Source organism: Exophiala bonariae, assembly GCF_035927105.1.
Source record: "Exophiala bonariae strain CCFEE 5792 chromosome Unknown scaffold_21, whole genome shotgun sequence".
Lineage (NCBI taxonomy): Eukaryota > Fungi > Ascomycota > Eurotiomycetes > Chaetothyriales > Herpotrichiellaceae > Exophiala > Exophiala bonariae.
This window is the reverse complement of record NW_027042496.1, coordinates 304,233-324,797: the sequence shown is the minus strand read 5'-3', so window position 1 is coordinate 324,797 and position 20,565 is coordinate 304,233. Positions and strand designations below refer to the sequence as shown.

At 49.9% G+C, this 20,565-nt stretch overlaps 7 protein-coding genes across 7 annotated transcripts; 2 read left to right on the top strand and 5 right to left on the bottom strand.

The window, feature by feature from the left end:
• Positions 1-274: 274 nt before the first annotated feature.
• Positions 275-2,872, bottom strand: LTR84_005682 (uncharacterized protein; the record flags this gene model as incomplete). The annotated part of the gene is made up of 1 exon (XM_064849247.1): positions 275-2,872. The coding sequence occupies one exon, from the start codon at positions 2,870-2,872 to the stop codon at positions 275-277; it is 2,598 nt and encodes an 865-aa protein (XP_064703950.1).
• A 2,584-nt stretch (positions 2,873-5,456) lies between these two features.
• LTR84_005681 (uncharacterized protein) lies at positions 5,457-7,216 on the bottom strand (the record flags this gene model as incomplete). The annotated part of the gene is made up of 3 exons (XM_064849246.1): positions 5,457-6,878; positions 6,928-6,982; positions 7,041-7,216. The coding sequence occupies 3 exons, from the start codon at positions 7,214-7,216 to the stop codon at positions 5,457-5,459; spliced, it is 1,653 nt and encodes a 550-aa protein (XP_064703949.1).
• Positions 7,217-8,035: 819 nt separating this feature from the next.
• On the bottom strand, positions 8,036-8,582 carry LTR84_005680 (uncharacterized protein; the record flags this gene model as incomplete). The annotated part of the gene is made up of 2 exons (XM_064849245.1): positions 8,036-8,150; positions 8,212-8,582. The coding sequence occupies 2 exons, from the start codon at positions 8,580-8,582 to the stop codon at positions 8,036-8,038; spliced, it is 486 nt and encodes a 161-aa protein (XP_064703948.1).
• A 1,571-nt stretch (positions 8,583-10,153) lies between these two features.
• On the top strand, positions 10,154-11,951 carry LTR84_005679 (uncharacterized protein; the record flags this gene model as incomplete). The annotated part of the gene is made up of 3 exons (XM_064849244.1): positions 10,154-10,534; positions 10,602-10,842; positions 10,891-11,951. The coding sequence occupies 3 exons, from the start codon at positions 10,154-10,156 to the stop codon at positions 11,949-11,951; spliced, it is 1,683 nt and encodes a 560-aa protein (XP_064703947.1).
• A 714-nt stretch (positions 11,952-12,665) lies between these two features.
• On the top strand, positions 12,666-14,427 carry LTR84_005678 (uncharacterized protein; the record flags this gene model as incomplete). The annotated part of the gene is made up of 3 exons (XM_064849243.1): positions 12,666-13,472; positions 13,534-13,822; positions 13,907-14,427. The coding sequence occupies 3 exons, from the start codon at positions 12,666-12,668 to the stop codon at positions 14,425-14,427; spliced, it is 1,617 nt and encodes a 538-aa protein (XP_064703946.1).
• Positions 14,428-15,126: 699 nt separating this feature from the next.
• On the bottom strand, positions 15,127-17,445 carry LTR84_005677 (uncharacterized protein; the record flags this gene model as incomplete). Its single annotated transcript, XM_064849242.1, has 2 exons — positions 15,127-17,304; positions 17,356-17,445. The coding sequence occupies 2 exons, from the start codon at positions 17,443-17,445 to the stop codon at positions 15,127-15,129; spliced, it is 2,268 nt and encodes a 755-aa protein (XP_064703945.1).
• A 987-nt stretch (positions 17,446-18,432) lies between these two features.
• LTR84_005676 (uncharacterized protein) lies at positions 18,433-20,178 on the bottom strand (the record flags this gene model as incomplete). Its single annotated transcript, XM_064849241.1, has 2 exons — positions 18,433-20,090; positions 20,142-20,178. The coding sequence occupies 2 exons, from the start codon at positions 20,176-20,178 to the stop codon at positions 18,433-18,435; spliced, it is 1,695 nt and encodes a 564-aa protein (XP_064703944.1).
• Positions 20,179-20,565: the final 387 nt, after the last annotated feature.

Genomic DNA, 20,565 nt, shown 5'->3' with positions numbered 1-20,565 from the left:
AAATAAAAGATGCAGGCATTGTTATCTCATTTCGGACCACTAGAGCGAATGCTCTGGGCGCTATGATCCCTAAGAAGGCATATGTTCTGTCTGAAATCGCTACTATAAGAAATCAAGTAAAGAAATATTCGTGGAAGGAAAAAAAGGAATCTGGAAAGTCGATCTGGAAAGATGGGGGCTGTAATGTAAGGAAGGGTGCCTGGAGGGGTTTGTTTTTGGTACTTAGGTATTCAGGGGCGAACCTATGCCCTCCCTGCGGAACAGAGCGTATCTTCTATGTTGTATTCGTATAGCTGACCCGTTCTCCCACGGGACCGCTCCCCAAGGCTGGATCCCTGCTCCCCGCCTCCAGGTTCGCCGGCTGGGCTGACAGTGTGGGAGGAGCAGGAGCAGAAGGCATTTGTGGTATCTCAGCAAATTTTCCCCGTTCTGCCCTCGCATTTGACCCTCCCGGAAGTATAATCGGCATCGGAACCATTTGGGTCCTCGAGAATTGCTCTTTAGTTATGAGCCTTTTGCTAAACATCCACCTCATCAAGCTGAAGTCGGTCCTCACCGTCGCGAGCTGTTGACCTTGACGATAATGCTCATGCACCATGTGTGATAGCATAGTATTCCAGGCCAAAGCGCGATCATCTTCAGGGTGCTGGGTGAACTTGGCATCACACAAAAAGCACGCCGCTGCGGTAGGTAACTCGTGTCCTCGGAAATGAGAGAAGACGTGCGTTTTGAATTGAATAATGTTCGTGAAAACTCGATCGCAATCCAAAATCTGGAAAGGACATAATAAATTGGCGTCCTCCTGATATCGAAACGGCACCGTCAAGATGCCATCTTGAGACTCGAGAACATGACCATCACCAAGTATACTATTGGCGAGATCAGTGTCAGCAGAAGAACTCCCATCGTCAGAGTTGGCTCTTGACAATGAAGGCATTACTTCGGGTATACCAATCGACGCAACGGAGAGTACTGGGCTTGATGGTGCGTCTCCACCTGATCGTGGTGGTAGCGAAGGCATGAGTGGAAAGCGGACTGTGAAACCACAGATTTCCTCCATGTTCTTCTTGATTGTTGAAAATGGCATGATGTAGATCCAAGGGCAATCAGGCCTCACCACTGTAATGGAGCCACAGAGCTCATTTCCGCAAGCTACCCAAGCTCCTGAACATCCAGGCTTCAATGGCTCCTCGAGTGTCACAAGGCGTAAATCGTACAATCTCGAACCAAGTCTGTAAAGTGCAGATCCTGGGTGAAGGCTGCCAGGAACCTCTCCTGTAGGAAGTGCCAGAATGACAGGCACGCTGGCTTCCTGCTCATCGAAGCACTCCGTAATCACATGACCACCGATCGTGTTAGGAGACACCACGTCCAGACTGCCGCTACTTCTCTCAATCTCTGTTGCGTCGAAGAGTGCCCAATCTGCGTCCGGTCCCTGGCGCCATAACGAGAGCTCACCGGAGAGCCTCTGCTGGAAACCCATTTCGAAGATGTTGAGCGAGCCATTCTTTGCTTTCTTAGAGGAAACACATGCCGATTGCCACTGTGAAGATTGCTGGATGGTTGAACTTATACTGAAGGAAGCCGGAAATGCGGAAGGTATGACAACAGCGTTATCCTGTTCGCTTCCATCGTCATATAAAATGCAGAAGGGTTCATCGTCATCGGTGTCTTCGGAGTCGGCATTGCTTTCGCAGGCATCATCCTCGCCCTCCTGGTTAGACTCCCAAATCCTGATGCGCGCAAAAGGGTGAAGGGCAGTATAGGCATATGCGGAATTTCCGACTAGAATCGACCCTCCAAGGACACAGTGGGAAATTAACTCCGATGAGGGGTCCTTAATCAAGATGAGGGCACCACAAAGAGACGTGGCACAGTCGTTGAGGAGTATCTGCCCAGAACGCCAGGGTTGATATCCGATCTCAGTGCCACTGAGCAGAGGAATGTGTTTCGGTGGTTCTGTCAGTGCATGGTGTTGCATACTGGCTGAAGTCTCGACGAACGGTCCAGCTGCTGGCTCAATCGGGGTCTTCAAGACGTAGAGATTTAACTTGTTTACCCTAAGAGCGTGCTTGAGTTCTGAGCGAGCCAGACAATGGGAAATTTGTTTCTTCGTCTTTCTTGATCGCGTGGATATTACGATTGCTGGATGCAGGACATGTGGCTGCTTGCCGGCGAAGAGTAATTCGAGGCAATACTCAAGTTCAACAGTCTGGTTGCTGCATCTGCCTTGAATGTAGTCTGCTATCTCTCTGTCGATGTATTGGCTCAGATTCGACTGCGCCCAAGTCCATGGAAGGGAAGCGTCGCTGCGCTCGCGTCGAACATATACTCCGTCCCAGCAAACAATATTGTCATTGACGCTCAACCTTCCTGAAGAATTGCTTGACGGACCAGGAGCGCTTGTGGGTACGACGGGTGCTGGCCCTGGAGATGTCTCGGTTTCTGGGTGAGCTGCCGGTGCAGTTGCCCCCTGCCCAGTAATACCTGTGGAGGACAAGAATGTCTCGCTTTCTGGGTGAGCTGCCGGTGCAGTTGTCCCTTGCCCAGTGATGCCTGTGGAGGACAAGAACTTTCCATTCACATTGGATCCAGTCGCAGCTAACCCCGAAGTCCCCGATGAGGGGTTGGGAACGCTGTTTTGGGAAGTGGCACACGCCTCAGTGTTAACATCATCTCCAGTCCGTATCAAGGTTGATGGCTGTGCGGGTAGATGTGTTTGATCAGGCTGTGTCGTTAGATTATCTGCTTTGAAAGTATCCCTCACTCGCGAAAAGAGCCGGGGGATCCTTCTCAAGTTTCGGTCAACAGCGGTTTGACCAAGATTTTCACCCGATGAATTGGTAACTACATTTCCTGGATGATCCGCCATTGTCGTTATGATCGATGTATTAGATTCTTCATTTGTTAAGTTGAACGTGGGGTTGCTACGGAGGTAAGTTTGCTCCAGACTGCGCAGCACGAAATCTGTAGAGACTCTTCAAGACAAGGATCAGGCTGAAAGGTAGCACATGTGGGTTTGAATCAAGCGCGAAAGGGTTGGACGATTCAAGTGGGATACGTTGTGATGTCCATCAGACACGTATAAGTTCGAAATATCGAAATTTTGACCGTCAAAACAAGTCGAGAGAAGCTCACGTGTGATAGTCTAAGAACTCTGGCCACCGCAATCTGCGAGAAAGCAATGAATGGCTGTTGAACCACAAAAGAAAGCGCGTGCCGTGTCTGTCGGGTCATTGGGGAACGGCTCCAATCAGTGCAGACCAAGTGTTCGTGGCTTACGCACAATCCATACTAAGCACTCCAACATATGCAGCTTAAACAAGGCAAAGCTGCACAGCCTTGAGGCAATGATGGGGCAGTGTTAGCTCTCTAGGAAGGAAATTTCGTCGTACCTGACCTCTTTAGAGGCTACCAGACCAGGAAACCGCCGACCACAGCGATGAGCTGTAATCACCAAAGTCGCGATGGGGACTGATACACATCTTCGCCTTTCTCCAACAAAGATTGATCGAGCTGCCATCATCAAAACGTACTTTGGCGACCTCTCCCTTTGCCGAAACGGTTCAGAGCTGGAAAAAGAGTACTTCTCGTACTATTGCCAGCAGCAAGACTCTTTAAAGTTTCAGTATGGACGACTGGGCACTTGGGAATTTCCCTTGGAATCGCATAAACAAATGCTCGATATCGTTTGCACCCTTCGCGAGACTGGGAAGGCCCTGACGAAATCTCAACTACGACAGCGGCTCAGGGAAATACCTTGCCTGCGATCCTGCAGCGATATAGACATTGATTGTGTCATCGACGCGGGGCTGCGGTTTTGGCTGATGATGAACTTCCGCAGTCCAGGGGACAATGTGTATGAATCTGGAAGGTCTTGTGTCGAGTGGCAGGCCAGCGTTACCTTGAGGTCCCAACTAGCAGCTCTTTTCAACAAGGGCGCAATGGAACCTGGACCAGGCCCACGGCGCTTGAGCCCTCGGTTCAGCATCATTACTATGAAAGATATCTGTGGGCTGGAAGTTGCTTGGACGTCTTGCCTTGCGGAGCACCTACACTTAGACAGATCCAAAAAAATTCTGTGGGTGTTCACAAATCGGCATTTTCTCCTGGCTGCGTCCAAAATAACTGTTGAAAGGTAGGCAACCAATCACTATCCCTTGACACTACATATATCTAAAAGAGCAAAGCATCACATCATCGCAAGACGCCTTGCCCAACCTACCACTTCCTAAAGATTTCCTCGAGGAGACCAATCGGACATTGGATTTATTGTTCCCATCGACGGATAATCGAACAAGAAAGTTCTTAAAGACTAGAGGCAAGGACTTCCATATGATCCAGCCGCGACATCGGTCACGAGATTTGAGAGATTACCCTTATTGGAGAGACCGTATCCTAGAACTTTATGAGGATATCTTCTTGGGCGATCCGGAAGGGTGGACACAGCTGTGGCGCGACCGACGAGATACGCAGAAGTTCTGGACATTCTGGATCGCGTTGGCTATCTTCGCGTTAACATTAGTGTCTACTGCTGCATCCATAGTCCAAACTTGGGTAGCACTGAAGAGCCTCGATTCTCAATGACATTAGTGTTTTCCGCAGTAAAACCGGGCAAGCAGCAGGCCTACGACCTGTGAAATGGTCCTGGCTGCACAGCGGGCAATTGAGATAGTACGAAAGCAAGAGGACTGCGAAGCGGACAGTAGAGGCAGAAAGTGAGGCCTCTGCATGGTGCATGTTATAAGGCTGAATTTTGATAGGGAACTGCCGGCTTCGTGGTGTTGAAAAGAGCAGAAGATAATATCTCCGATACAAAAGCTTTCGGACGCTTTGTACAGGTAATCGATTTTACAAAGCGGCAGAGTATTGATGTGGAGCCTTGGATCCTTTATGGTCGGCCTGGGAACAACACCATCCCAGTATGCCGGAACGTATATTGGAGACAGTTGATGTCTAGTCACATTTACCATCGAACGTACAGTACGAAAAATTGAACCGCTCTCTTGTCAATACAGGCTGCTTTGGATGCCTCAAGATTCGCCACAGAGTGACTTAGTATTTGCCTGTCTGGGGCGGTTGATGATTGCCTATCTGAGCCTTTGTGCTGTTGTTGTGTAGGAGAGAAGCCTACAAAATCGACGTCAAACTGGTGGCAAGGCTGTTCGACAAGCCTTGTGGAGACCTCCGAAGCGTTGGTTCGTGATAGAAATGGTCGAGGACACACCAAGATGGGCCACACTGAGACATCGGAAGACGATCAAGGAAGAATGTACTGATATTTCAGAGACATTTACGAAAGTAATCAGTTCCTCGCGTGATTGCTGTCTAACTACTAGATGAAAGAACTTCAAGGCCCGCTGATGGCGGTGCGCTGCATCATAGAATGCCGTTCCATCCCCGATTCTCCAAACCACCCTTGCAAAGATAGAGAGGCGCAAATGTAGGTTTACATGTCACGGTACAGTAAACCCTGCTTGGAGCCTTTGTTGAGTTTCTGTGTCTAGTTTGTCCTGAAGCCAGTGGCACCAATCCGCACTTTCCATTGTCTCGGAGTGTCGCGGGCCGTATAATTGAAGAAATATCGACAAAGATTCAATAAAGGCATTTAGTGACTGCCTGATCCTCCCTTGCTCATAGTTGAGGTTACCCCAACGTCGTCGAAAGATAGCCCGGACGTGACTTCGTTTCTCCGGGTCATCAATGCCTCGGAGCCTCTCAAGCCCGTCTTCCAACAAGATTCTAGCGTCATGATAATTCCCACGCTCAGCGTAAGCAGATACAAGGTTGCCTTGACTGATCAAAAGATTGTACAAAGCCCTGTCGGTGATCTCTGCTTGGTATGTGGCCAGGTACAGTTGGTAAATTTCATTTTCGATCTCCAGCTGGTCGAATTGTTTCACTTTTGTCGCACCTCTATCGAGTCGATGTAAGAGAGTGAGTTGGAGCCAGTGGTTGCGATCAAATACTCCGCGAAAAACTTCCTTACCCAGTAATAACGCACATATCATGTCAAAAGGGCTAGTGCCAGGATCAATGATCGTTCGCAGGAACTTAGTACAGGGGTGCTCATTTCCCCATAGTTTCAAAGCATGATCAAATGCATAATACGCGATCAGTTGAGTATATGATCTTTCTTCCGCCGAGTTGTCCGAGACCGAGAACAACATGTCCATGGTACATAGTACACCACTGGGGCTTTCTTGCTGCCATAGGGTTGGAAGCATTTGAATTACGTCAAAAAACATGATTTCGATACTATCCTTGGAGTGATCGTAGCAAATTGCGTATTGTAGAGCGTAAACTGACTCCCTAAAATCCCAGGCGACTTTGGACTCCGATTGGAACTTTTCTTCGCTGAGGTCTACTTCTTGAAGCCACCATGAGAAGTATTCTTGACTGTGATTTAAAACATGGGCCCGTTGTTGGAATGTGTCTGGGAGCTCGATCAATCCTAGGGTCTTAGATTGGTAGTTCGATATAATGCGGCGGCAAGCAGCGTCCAGAAATATCGCAGCAACGGCTGATGGAGACTGCGACCGAACCTGTGGAAGTCGCTCGTATTCCCGGAAGACATCCGACTCCACGGTTACAGGCATGGCATCATCAGAAGAGTTTATTTCAGGGTCATCTGGCGTGAGAGCGATGTGACCTGACCCTGTGCCCTCCATTGTATCGCTTGGAGATGAGGCAGGAGTAAAGTATTCCATACCAGCTGGGGTTGTTGGAATGGGAGAAAAGTCTTCGAAGTTCGCCTTCTTCCGACTCCAGTAGTGGGCAACATCGGCCTCGGTACGCCGGCGACCTCGATATTTATAGATTGTCTTTTTGCCATTCCGTCTGAGCTGGTTCTGAGCAGCAAAAATCATATCGACTTGCTTTGGTCGTAGTTAGTTTATTTGCTCCGATTGATATCGTCTGACATACACTATTATTTTTCTCGAGCCCCCACTTCTTGATGTACGTTTTGCATTGCTTCTCACTATGGGTCCATGTCAGTCGGCTCAATGCCCTTGTACTGCATGCAGGGAGGATGTTACCTGGCCCGGAACCCTTTCTCACTAAGAAGCTCGACAACATCCGCTAGTGTTCTTCTATCAATTTGATAGAGTCTGGTGAAATCATCTCGGAAGCTTTCCCACTCCACACGTGTGTGAGGATGATGTCGCTTCCCAGGCTCCACGTCCTTGCTGATAAGATTGCGAAAAGGTCTCATTTGGAAATTTGTGGAGTTGAGGAAAGTGACAAAGGGAATCAATGATCAGGCTGAGAGCCAAATATATGCACGAAGTGCCTAGCGACTTTTGTGAAATGGCCAGTCGAGACTAACGCCGAGTTGCTTCGCCATTGACTGAACAAAAGTCGTTAGCGGTGTTCCATCATTCATTGGTTGAATTGATGAAGAACAGCAATCCCTGAATGAGGCGTTGTGCTCAGCACATTCGATTGGCTGTACAAAAGTCGTTGCTCGAACACGGCGCTACTGCAGATGCACCGCCCCCGGTCTGCATGACCATTGGAAATATCCTCCAAAGCGGAGCCCTGCAAAACGAGTACGAGCGTCTTGGTGACTTTGCTGGCTGAAACCAAAGTAGGGATAATCAGTAGTTGGCAATGGTAAGTTACCGAGTGGGATGCAAGCAACGGTAAAGTTGAAGTGGCTTTGCACATCTTTGAGCAATATTACAAGTCTCCATATGCATATTTGAAGATAGTCGTAAACATCTAATACATAATTAACAAGTCCATCAACCTAAACACCATCCGGGGTATTCGCTGAAGCAATCATTTTAAAGGATCGAGATGAAATCCATATCCATCAACCATCAAATTACAGAAATTAAAAGTCATTTCTTATGCGCCACAGGAGCTGTTCTTGACAAACAGTGTGCAATGCCATAACTTCAGTCATCTTGCAATTGCTGGTCGTAGAACATCGCGCTGCCCGCAAAACAGTGAATGTGGTTATGATGCCACTGAAGGCCATTCTCAGCAGAGAAAAGCCACCGTGAAGTTTGAAGCCACCACCACTTATTTATACTGTCGCTGCTGCCTTTCCTCTTGTCATTCTTGTATGCCCGGCCCTGTCACTTCTCAGAACGCCAATCGCAGTGAGGATGTTCAGGATCAGGAGTGCGAGGAAAATGAGCCTATCGAGCGAGTTAGTCAGGATGCAAATCGCAATGCGCGTGCGAGAAGTGGATGACCTACCAAAGCATGACCGCGAAAGCTAAAAGCGCCCCTGCTGTACCTCTCGGATTATAACCATTGTACAGATCAGCATCAGCTGCGAATCCAGCCAGCCAGAAGATCATGGTCACCGCATTGAGCGCGATGGTCAATGGGGAGTACCATCGTTCGACATCTCCTCTCGAAGCTGTTCCATATATTGGGAATGCGATCAGGAAGGCGGTCACAAAAATGGTCCACACTGAGCAGAATACCAGGAAACCGAAGCGGTCATTGGCTTCGTTGCCATCAGGAGTTACGTCAACCGCCCAAGCGGACAAGCCGAGTTCGATGATGGAGAAGACGAGGCCAGTCGCAAGGAGGACGAGGATGGAAAGGTCGGTCAGGCCCATCTCGAAAATCACGATCGAGAGAGAGAGAGAGATTGTCTTTTAGTAGTATTGGGATGGATATGCAGGTTGGAGATGGGAAAGAGGGTGGAGGGCAAGACAAGGTGAGAAAACGATCTTATGACCTACGAAGAGGAGTGCGTGAGCAAGGCCAGAGACACTTTGGATTTCAGGATGCTTGGTTCATTCACACGGATACGAAATGAGCCTTGCGCTTGTGGTTGCGTTTACCTGGGCCCAGCATTGATCAGGTGCACCAGAGGTCAAGGGGAAGACACGGGGAGACACGAATTTGCCCAGTCGAAATGCGAAGGACTGACGTCGATCAGGTTTTGGGACAAGATGTGACGCGCCATCGCTTGTATTGGCATTTCCAGGAGTGGAGAGGCAATTACATAATGTGGCGGCCAGGTCACATGATATGATGGCGTCTTGGGTCACGTGAATGTGGCGGTGAGCGCTGAGCTATTCGGGAAGGTACAACGAGAGGGAAAAAAGAAGATGGGGAGAATTAGGAAGGTCTCAAAAGTACCCACGAAACCCGAATCCGTTTGGGCATTTCCAGGCCTTAGCATCTGCATCTCTGCCATCAGAAATACCGAGCTTCTCAATCACCTTCCTAGGTAGGCCCAGATTCATGTATTTGCAACATGAACAGAATCAATCCAGCTCAAAAACCGGATACATGCCAGCTGTCAAAAGGACATACCGAGTGGCGATGTCTCATCCACTCAGGCAAAGACCTCTAAGCTGAGCTTCCCTCCTAATTACTGTGGCGTGGGAATTCTTGGTGTCGAAAATCATTCTCACTTGTCAGCACCATCTTTCACTCCATGGAGCTAACTTACGTGGACCTTGAGGATTGCCCCCTAAGAGACACGACGGGCGGTCGACGGCCGTTACCCTCCAATCAAACATCAGAATCCCCTTCAGCCTTATTCACTTGGTGAGCTTTCTCAGCCGACTAAGGCTTAAGCGTTACATTGCCGATTTGCCGGCCCCTCCTCCTCCGTGGAATGGAACCAACTTTATGGCCGCTATTTTGCTTGGAGCTAAATCTTTGGGACTTTTGTCATGTCTTTCACTCTTAGTCTTGACTCGGTTGACTCGAACATGATCGCCTCGGAATCTCCTGTCCCCTATTTAGGCACCCCGCAGATGGTTTGACTGTCACGGTGCTTTCTTATTACTCGAACCAGTCCAATGCCATCGGAAGATGACAACCTCGTTCCTAAAATTCCGCCAGACCGCCAGCACATCCAAAACTTTGTTTTATATCTATCAGAGTCTTCGCCAAGTTTCAGACTTGTCTCGGTCTTTATCCGTTTGCACCTCAGTTGCCCCTACAACTTTTTGCCGTTGACCAGCACTGGTTCTCAGTGCCCAAGATAGCCGAGGCATTGAACGATATTGTCTCATGATCATGTCACAAGACGTTAGACATTGATTTGCGGTTGAATTTCGTTAAGCGGGCTGGCCTGGAATCTATTCTCTTCCAACCACGTCAGGGACAAGCCTCAACTTCTAATCTTGAAGCCATCGGTTGGACCAAGAATACACTCTGAGCTACAGTAATGACAAGCAACAATGTCGAGAACTTTGATGAGCCTGTTGTGCCGCCAAAACGCCTATCATATTGGGCTCTTATGACCGATCAGGGGGCCGTCACCGACGATATCTTACATCACGATTATGAGGGTTCTGGCACAGAAAATGATCCTTATATGGTGACCTGGATCCCAGATGACCCTCGGAACCCATTGAACTTCAGTCTAAAGAGGAAGATTATTATACTGGGTACTACAGCCTTCGCAACCTTGATCGTATCCTTCACTTCATCAGCATACGTCGGTAGCTTATCAATGGTCATCCATCATTTTGGTGTGAGTAATGAAGTGGCCACCCTTGGTTTGTCCTTGTTTATCCTAGGTTTTGCTATAGGACCTTTAATATGGGTGAGTCTGTTCTAAATACCAACTATCTCAAGTCCCAAAATCCACCCAATACTAACATAAATATCAGGCTCCTCTAAGTGAGACCATTGGAAGACAAATACCGTTCTTCTTCAGCTTTCTAATCATGGCTGCATTCACCGGTAGCTGCGCTGGCGCTCAAAACATCGAGTCATTGATTATCCTCCGCTTCTTCGCAGGTGCATTTGGCTCGTCGCCATTGACCAATGCAGGAGGTGTCATATCCGATTTGTTCAACGCGAAGCAACGTGGCCTTGGATTGTGCTTATTTGCTGCAACCCCTTATCTAGGTATGTGCATTATTCCCACACATGAGCACCGTGTACTAACAACCGCAGGCCCTGCTCTCGGACCTTCAATCGGTGGCTATCTCGGCACTGCTGCTGGCTGGCGATGGATTGAAGGGTTCTTAGCTTTATGCACCTTACTTGTCTGGGTTTTGGTGTCTTTCCTGGTGCCTGAGACCTACGCACCTGTACTCCTTCGGAAACGCGCCGAGAAGTTGACCAAAATGACCGGCCAAAGTTATGGGAGTAAAACAGATCTCGAAAAAGGCAAAGTCACCCTCACGAAACGACTTCAAACTGCCCTGTCTCGCCCATGGATAGTACTCGTTCATGAGCCGATCGTTCTACTGTTCACTTTCTACACGGCCATCGTATATGGAACACTTTACATGCTTTTTGGTGCATTTCCAGTGGTCTACGAAGAAGGCCGTGGCTGGAGTCCTGGGCAAGGCGGTCTTCCCTTTCTCGGTGTCATGGTCGGAATCTTCATTGGAACCATTTACTCAGTATTTGACAACAAACGTTATGTTCGAGTTCAGGAGCGACATGATGGTTTTGCGCCCCCAGAAGCCCGTCTACCTCTTTGCATGGTAGCTTCAACCACTTTACCGATTAGCATGTTTTGGTTTGCCTTTTCGAACTCACCTTCCACACATTGGATGGTGAGTGTGGCAGCAATGGTACCATTCGGATTTGGTATCATGTTGATATATCTGGGTGTTGTGAATTACCTATTGGATGCCTATACCGTTTATGCAGCATCTGTCCTGGCCGGTATGTCTATTATACGATATATGTTCGGAGCCATTTTCCCACTTTTCACAACTCCAATGTATCGAGCATTGGGAATTCATTGGGCGTCCTCTATCCCCGCCTTTATCTCGGTATTATGCCTACCAATACCATTTTTGTTCTACAAATATGGCTCGGCAATAAGATCGCGTTGCAGATTTGCGGCTGAGTCGCAGCAATATACGCAGAAACTACAAGAAGCTGCCAGTAGGCGTGGGATAAACCAAGAGGGACCCAAGAAGGAGGAAGAAAAGTCGACGTCATCTGTCATACCTAAATCTGATGATCTCGAACTTCAGAGAGTGGTATCTGTACATTAAACGAAAAAACATCAATGGCTTTTTCATCCTTCGACAAGAAATTTGGTTACGATTCAGACTGAATGCCTGAATCATACCCGTTGACTTGGTCTCTAGAACCATCAGTCTATCATGCACCTTGAACAGTGCAAGCTAATAACGATCGGTCGGGCCATGCACTTGACGTACTCGCGTTCATTGCACATTTCTGACAATCTCCAACCCATACGCCAGGGAACAATCCTTGCGTGCGGATTTTCCCTGAGGGATCCTCGGAATTAGGCACCTTGCTGCACCTAGTGGAGGTACCCCTCCAAAAATGCAACCTCGGGCGAGATCAAAGCGGTAATGATCTGTGCAATGCAGCCTTGTCACTAACCGTTAGCATTCGATACTCCAACTCAAGCAAACCAATCGGAACCCCGCTGATCACGAAAAGTGGAAATCCACACAAGCTCAAGCAAGCTTCCATCCCACAGGATCACACAAGCTTGTCATGCTTGACTATGCTTGGCCACCGGCTATATCTTTTAACCTCCAGACTAGCTCATGGGATGTTACGATTGCTATCTCGGTGCTACCCTCAGTTTGCCATGGCGTCATCTTCGATATTCTCTCATTTACGGAGCTCGCCAATGGTTCATAGGTATCGTCCTCCCCGCGCAAGCAACACGGACTCTCATGCTTCTCGTCGGGTGAAAGGATCCAGCAGAGAAGGGTCCTGGCTCATCCAAGATGAAGTACCTCTCTACGGCATACGTCGCTATTCTCAGCTTCAACCTCGCGAGCATAGCAGCAGGACAGGTTGGACCCCTCGGTGACAATGGACGACCCACCAATTACACCGCATACACCTTCGACCAACTGATTGACCACTTCCAAGACAGTCCTCGATATGCACCGAATACCAACGAAACATTCACTCAGAGATACTACTTCGACAACACGTACTACAAGCCTGGAGGTCCAGTGTTCTTGTACATCGGTGGGGAGACCTCCGGACCATCACGGTTCTCGAATCTCCAGACAGGAATCATCCAAATACTTATGAATGCCACGAACGGTCTGGGTGTGATCCTCGAGAATAGATACTATGGCGAAAGTTGGCCGTTCGAAAACTCGACGACGGATAACCTAAGGTACTTGACAACAGAGCAGACCATCGCGGATAATGCGTACTTTGCGCAGAACGCGCTGTTCCCGAATACCACAGGAGGTGATAACCTGACGGCCGACACGACACCTTGGATTCTCTATGGTGGGAGTCTAGCGGGTGCACAGACAGCGTTCTCGCTCGTAGAATATGAGGGACTACTATGGGGAGGCATCGCTTCCTCAGGCGTGGTTCATGCTGTTCATGGATATCCTGAGTGGTACAACCCCATTCAAATCAATGGCCCACCGGATTGCATTTCTCGCATCAACAATATCATCGATAACGTGGACTATCTGATTGAGACCAACAATACTGAGGCCATCCAGCAGTTGAAGGAGATCTTTGGGCTGGGGCCCCTGAGTGATTTGCGGGATTTCGCCATGACTGTGAGTTTTCGAGGACACTATTTCCCCCCAGCTCAAGACGATAAACTAACGATTGTTGCAGATTGCATTTCCAATCGGTGGACCGATGAACTACCCGACCAACACCTGGCAAGAATTGAACTGGTGGCCCGCGTACGACTCTCGAGACTTCTTCGATTTCTGCAATAACGTGACAGATCCCAATGCGCCGGCGAACATCACCGTGATCGACACTCAACTGTCGAACTACACAAACGGATCAGCATGGACAGGTTTAGGCGGGTATGCCGACTACGTCAAGAACGTGATCGTGTCAACGTGTGACAGCGAGGATCTGATCGACACAACGGAATGCTTTTCGACCCAGAACCGTAAGCCATCCCTTTCGCCGTACCATTCGATATCCCAACCCATTCCATTCTCACAACCATACTAACCACTCGATTCCCAACTAGAAACATTCTACGCGGACCCCAGCAACAGCGAATCCCGGTCGTACCTATACAGCACATGCCTGGAACAAGGCGTGTACCAACTGCCACAACCGAAGGGAACACCATCCCTGCTCTCCCGCCTCATCGACCTCGACTACACACAACAATGGTGCAGCTGGGCCTTCCCGACAGGCCCGACCTCACCCCAAGCGGTGCCCTCATCCACCGGACCCAATGTGACGACGTACAACCAATACGGCGACTTCAACATCTCGGCGCCGCGCCTGGTCTTCATCGACGGCGCCAGCGACGTGTGGCGCGACGTATGCTACCACGGCCACAACGCGAGCACGCGCTACGGCGCCGACCAGATGCTCATCACGGGCGCCGGCCATCACTGGGACAGCGTGGGTATTCTGGATGTCACTGCGGAGCCGGATTTCATTCGTGCTGCGCATGAGTGGGAGATCCGCACGGTCAGGAGCTGGGTCAGGGAGTGGGATGAGGCCAAGGGTGGCAAGACGCCGAGGGATGAGTTGTAAATAAAATGGATGTGCATGTGCATGGAGAGGAGAAAGCGCTGAGCCGAGCGAGCCTGGGTGGCTGTGTGGCTGGATAACTAGACTCGTACTCTTGAAGATACCTAGATACAAGAGTCGGCTCAACTAAGTAACTAGATCGTGACGCGACTTTCAACGTCCGAAATAATTAATGAAATGACCACCTCTAAGAACACTGGTGGTGCGTGACTGAATGTATTGCGCGAAGCATGGAACATCAAACATCAAACATCAAATAATCTTTCGAAGAACGTGATACCTGCAAGGCGCTCTATGCCGCAGAGTTGTTCTCGTCTACATACGATACTTGCAGATAAAAACAAAATATCTTATCCCTCTAGCGAATCACGTCTGGTTGGTCTATATAACTGCCGTCCTGCACCGGTCTCGCGGTGGTGCCTTGCGAATAACAGTGTGAAGTCATGGATGATTCTCAAGGTATTATCATTAATGCATTTCTCGTAGCTCTACGTAATGTTCCATCGCTGACTGCTCCCTGTATCATACATGTATCTAGAATACAACTCGTACATCAGTGGGGGACCGAGTGAACGAAGACAGGCGTTCGAATTTGCAGCACAGCGGTGTGTCGAATATCAAAACGAGTGCCTAACAGCGCCCCTTTCCCTTCCGTGTTTTCCACTGTAACCCTAGTCGTACCAGCTGCCCGCGAGACAGCTATCATATTAGCAAATCGAAAATGTTTCTGACCTCGTCCCAGCCATTGCCCATCATGTCCACCGTCCCTCTGAGAGAAATGCGCTCGTAACCGCACATTCCACTAACGTAAGCAAACTCATGGTCATTCCGACACTCAGGTAGCTTCGAGATCTCGTTGCTGAAGATTTCCTCGTGATTTCCATCTCCCGCCCACTTATCCTGCTCTATGGCATTTCTGCAAACCGCTAGAAACACTGGTTCCACAGTACCGCCTCTTTGGAGATAATGTTTGGTAGCAGGTGGCCACTCTCCAGCGTCTTCAACCATGTCCAACACGTTGGGTGCGGTAGGCACAGTCCTGCTCTTCAGACAGGTCGCAATGTGTAGCCAGAGGTTGACAAAGCCTTGACGCATGGACTTGTTCGTTTTGAGGTTATTCAGCACCTTTGAAGGTAAGCCACCGAGATTATGCATGTGACCTTCAACCCAGTCTGGTCCCGGCAACTGACTGATGCCCTCATCCATCATGTCGTGTCCGATTTCAGCCTGACAAAGGAGAGCGTACGACATCCGAGGACTCAGAAACCCCTTAAGACATTGTCCGCAAGTGCATCCTCCAACGATTTGCAGCAGGGCATCCGGACCCTGAAGCTCCGTGATAGACTCCACAGAGCCCAGTCCTTTCAGCAAGATCAAACAACGAACAGCACTGTCATTATATCCTTCGAATTCATCGGAGACAGGAACAGTTAAGTCATTGAAGACCTTCTGGGTGCGGAGCTTTTCGAGTTTGAATTGCAATAACTCGAGAGGGGTTTCGCCTCGGTTGTTGCGCATTTCAAGAAGCCGAGCTCCGATGCCCTGGGTCAGAATCCATTCAATGCACGCAACGCTGAGAATTGACGCAGCAAGGTGAAGGACTGTGTTACCATGTTTATCTTTCGTCTCCCAGCAGGCGTCAGCTAGTCCGTTTTGTTGCATACAGTTTTGGAGGACGCTGAGAAAATCTGGGGACTCCCGAGGCTGCGGGTTTCGTATTCGGTCGAAACCGGATGGGGGAGGGTCACTAATTTGCTGAAGTGGGCTCAAGAGGCAATGAAGAGAGGTTGGAGGCGCTTCTGAGGGGTTGAAATCCTCCATTGAGCTGAGCTGTCGTGAAGGATGATCAACGTCGGGAGTCAAGGCAAACCAGATCGTGGATCCCACCCTTCGAAAACCCAAAGATCTGTGGAACATAACAGCTCGATCATGCTCGCGTTCTTCCAGTCGATCTCTTTCCGCCTCTTCCACTAAACTGTCGTACTCTTGGCTGAAGTCGTGCAATCTCAGGACGGTTGGCCAAGCGAAAGCGAAGAACGACCATGTCTTCTCCCGGGCCAGGGTCAACAACGACTCAATCATCTTTCGCCCAAGTCCTTGTCTGCGGTGCTCATTCTTGACAAAGACCTTTTCAATGAGCAGTATGTCCCCACCATCCAGTTCCTGACCCCAGATACCAGTTCCCTTGATGATCGGATGGGTTTTGAACTCAGATCTCAGTCGGCCGTACCGGTCGAACAGATCAAACGCGAGCATCGAAGTCTCCCTTGAAGGCTGTTCCATCTCCCCATAGAAGTCATCGCGCATTTGGCCTCTTCTTATCAACTTGGCATTGCAGTATCCAGCCCTCATTGGTTTGCCATCTTCGTCAAGTCTTGATGTAGAAATTGCCTTGACATCGATTGGTTCGAGCCACTTGAACTCAAAATCCACATCATACTCGGAACGGCATTCGTCCTCACTGTTATCTTCATAGTAGTCACCTTCGAAATCCATCTCACCTTTATCGTCGTCATCTTGGTCGTCGTCATTTTCATTTTCGGCATTACTTTTGCTCTGCTCACCGCGCTGGCTCAATACAAGATCGTCTCGTTGACTCCTATCAACATGTTCAATGTCGGGGGTGGGTTGTGGCTCGTCATCGGATTGGTCTTGACCAGGATCCAGGCTAGGACCATGGACTGCCAGGGAAGCTGCAAATCGATGTTCTAGAGTAGGTGGACCTCCGTTTGACTTCTCCAAGAGGACTTTTTGGTACAGCTCACGTTGGGGTATTGTGAGTTCTGGGTCATTTCTCGCAGCCTTGGACTTGGACCTAAGCTTGACCTCAATCTTGAAGTCGCCACAGGCTTCTGGGAGGTCGGTAGACATGGCAATCTCCTGCTATTACATTAGAATCATGATGATGATGATATTAGGTAGAGACCCTACCTGATCAGGTTGAGAGTCAGAAGTTTTGATACGACCAGATTTGGCTGTTGGCTGACCAGCGTCACTCGCCCCACGCTTGTGAAGACTCATTCCGGAGAGAGTAGACGGAGAACTGAGGTATAGGGTGATTGAAACAAGATTGATGAAGTGAAGATGTGAAGATGGAGAAGCAACGATGATGAGACCCTGAGTAGGAAATGACTCGTAGTCTGAGAGGGAGAGAAGACGCAGAAGTGGGACGACGAAACGTGACGAACTGAGGGCGAAATGTCTGCCTGGAGAGCGGTGCAAGAGCAAAGCAGTTTGCGGAAGGTGTGAGTGAGCCAACAGTTTGGAAGGTGCAAATGAGCTCACACTTGGGAAGGTGCAGTGGGTGTGTATGTGATGGATGGTCCCAGTTTGAGCCTCAAGATATAGGTACCTACCCGAGAGAACTGGGGTCTAGGGTGATGTGATGGATGAGCGACAACACACGAACACGATAACAAAGTGAGTACAGCTTGAGGGGAAAGAGAAGTTCCAACAATGGCGAACCTGAGGCCAGAAGCGGCGGTTCACCACACATCAAAGATGGCCTCGAGGGCAAACGGCTGGAGGCCGCTTGAATCAGACCGCGACGTCTCGACTACCTGTCAGTGCAGACTGCTTCTCATGGTTCACCAAGACTAGACCGCACTGGCATGACGAGAAGGGAGCGATAGATATTTCATGTTTCCCTTGAGTTTCTCCATCTTGTACCTATATATCAATGATATAGCCTGGCTACACGTATGGAGCGACTTACCTAGAGACTCAAATCTGAATCCATAATATCCGACATAATCAGGCTGCACACTTGATTCCGCGCTTGAAACACCAACAGCCAGCCAGCCACTGCACACGAAAAGCCCACGACGCATATCGATGCCAAGTTGAAGGCCTTCTTTCGTGCTTTTCTCCCACCTCCGAGTCTTTACTTCTTTCTCTCGCTCGGACGGACCTGTTGATGACAGCCCAGACCAGACCAGACCAGACCAGACAGCCGGGCCACATCTCCAACGTATCTTCCCCTTCTCGTTCCTCGTCCACCATTAATAATCACAACCTCGCGCGCTCCCTCGAATCCTTGACCACGACACCCTTCTTGCCCGACTTATTCATATCCCTAAGCACCCTCCTTAGGATCTTACCGGACGGACTCTTCGGGATCTCCTCTACGACCTCGATCTCCGTAACCCACTTATGACGGACCTTCTTGTCCTGGACATACTTGAGTAACCTATTGGCCGCATCTTCCGGCTCCCCACGCTTCGCGGCCTGCAACACGACATACGCCTTGGGTCTCTCGCCCGCATAGTCGTCGGGGATGCCTAGGACAGCAACGTCCTCGACCTCAGGATGGCCAAGGAGGAGGTCTTCGAGCTCGGCGGGCGCGACGCCGATGCCCTTGACTTTGATCATCTCCTTCAGACGGTCAGTGATGGTGATGAGGCCCTCGTCGTCGAGGGCACCAATGTCGCCCGTGTGCAGGAACCCGTCTTTGTCGAACGTCTCGTCCGTCGCTTTCTTGTTGTTGAGATAGCCCATGACGATCTGGGGGCCGCGCGCCCAGATCTCGCCCGGCTCGTTTAGGCCGCATTCTTTCCCCGTGTCTGGATCCACGATCTTGACTTCGGTGGACGCGACGATCGTGCCGACGCGCACGGCATATTTGAAGTCGTATTTGTCGGGCGGGTGTGCGGTGATGCACGAGCAGCTCTCCGTCATGCCGTAGCCCTGCTTGAAGCCGGTGCCGGGGAAGCGTTTCTGGAGGAGTTCGAGGATCTCCGCCGACAGGGGTGCCGCGCCGGACGAAAAACGCTTCAGCGAGGACAGGTCGTATTTCGCCAGTGTGGCCGAGTCGCGCACCATGCGGATCAGAATGGGTGGGACCAGTAGCATTTCCTCGAGTTTGTACTCCTGCACCGTCGCGAGCATCGAATCCATGCTGAAGCTCGGGAGCATGTAGACGTTGGCGTTGAGGAGTACGGGCAGGTGCATTTGGTGGACGAGGCCCGTGATGTGGAATAAGGGGAGCACGGCCAGGATGCGACGGAGCGTGTCTGGCGAGATCTGTTGTATCTGTAGACATTGCGCGATGACGTTGGAGTGTGCGATCATGACGGCTTTGGGGAGACCCGTCGTGCCGCTACTGAAGGATAGGAAGCCGCAGACGTCTTTATTTTTCTTGCCTGGTGGGAGTTTGAATTGTTCGATTTGCCCTGATGGGCCGTACGACTTTCCGATTTCGAGGAGCTCAGCCATGGATGTGAAGCCGTCGAGTTTCCCTTCGAGGAGGAACACGTGGTCTTGTGGGATGCCAGCATTCTTAGCTGCCGCGGCGGCGACTTGCATGCTGCTTGGGACGGTGAAGAGGAATTTGGCGTCGGCCGTCTTGAGCGCATAGCTCATCTCTTCGACGTTGTAGGCTGGAGAGGCGCCCGAGATGACACCACCGGCACGTAGGACGCCGAACATGGAACAGGGGTACCAGACGGTGTTGGGGGAGAAGAGAGCGACCGTCTGGCCTTGTTGCAGGCCATATTTCTTGACCAGTGCGGTGGAGAGGTGTGTCGAGTGCACTTTTATGTCGGCGTAACTGAGATGTTCTTTGGTGGCGGCATTGGTGAAGCCTTTGATGTCTTGGGGTGCGAAGTTTCGCAGGGGACTATATTCGGAATCAAATAGCCAGGTCCATACAGGGAGATGCCATGGCACTATGGGTGTTAGCATTTATGTGGATTATGTGTCTGGAGAAGATGACGTACTGTCAATGGGGGGTTGTTTGGACTTGAAGATAGGCATGTTGGCGTAGGAGGGGTCAGTAGATGATGGAGGGGAGAGTTCAAGGTGGGAAGAAGAAAGATGGTATTTGAGGAAGCTCGTGAGCTCCTTGAAAGAGACAACAGTCAACCCATATTGAAGAGGAATGAGGTACGAGGTACAGATACCAGAACTTTCAATTGACCTCCTCTCCCCCTCGGCTGTGACAGAATGGAGGAAAGACTTCTAGGGACGACCAACCGACGGGGTCAATATCCTCGGTTGCAATCCGGATGCGGAGAAACTGGATCGGATTTCGGAAATGCGGAGAACAACGAGTCAGAAATTTTGTATCAAGACGATAAGAATATCAATATCAATCAATTGCTATCAACCCTCAATTCTCCTTTCTGTCATCCCCTTCAAGCT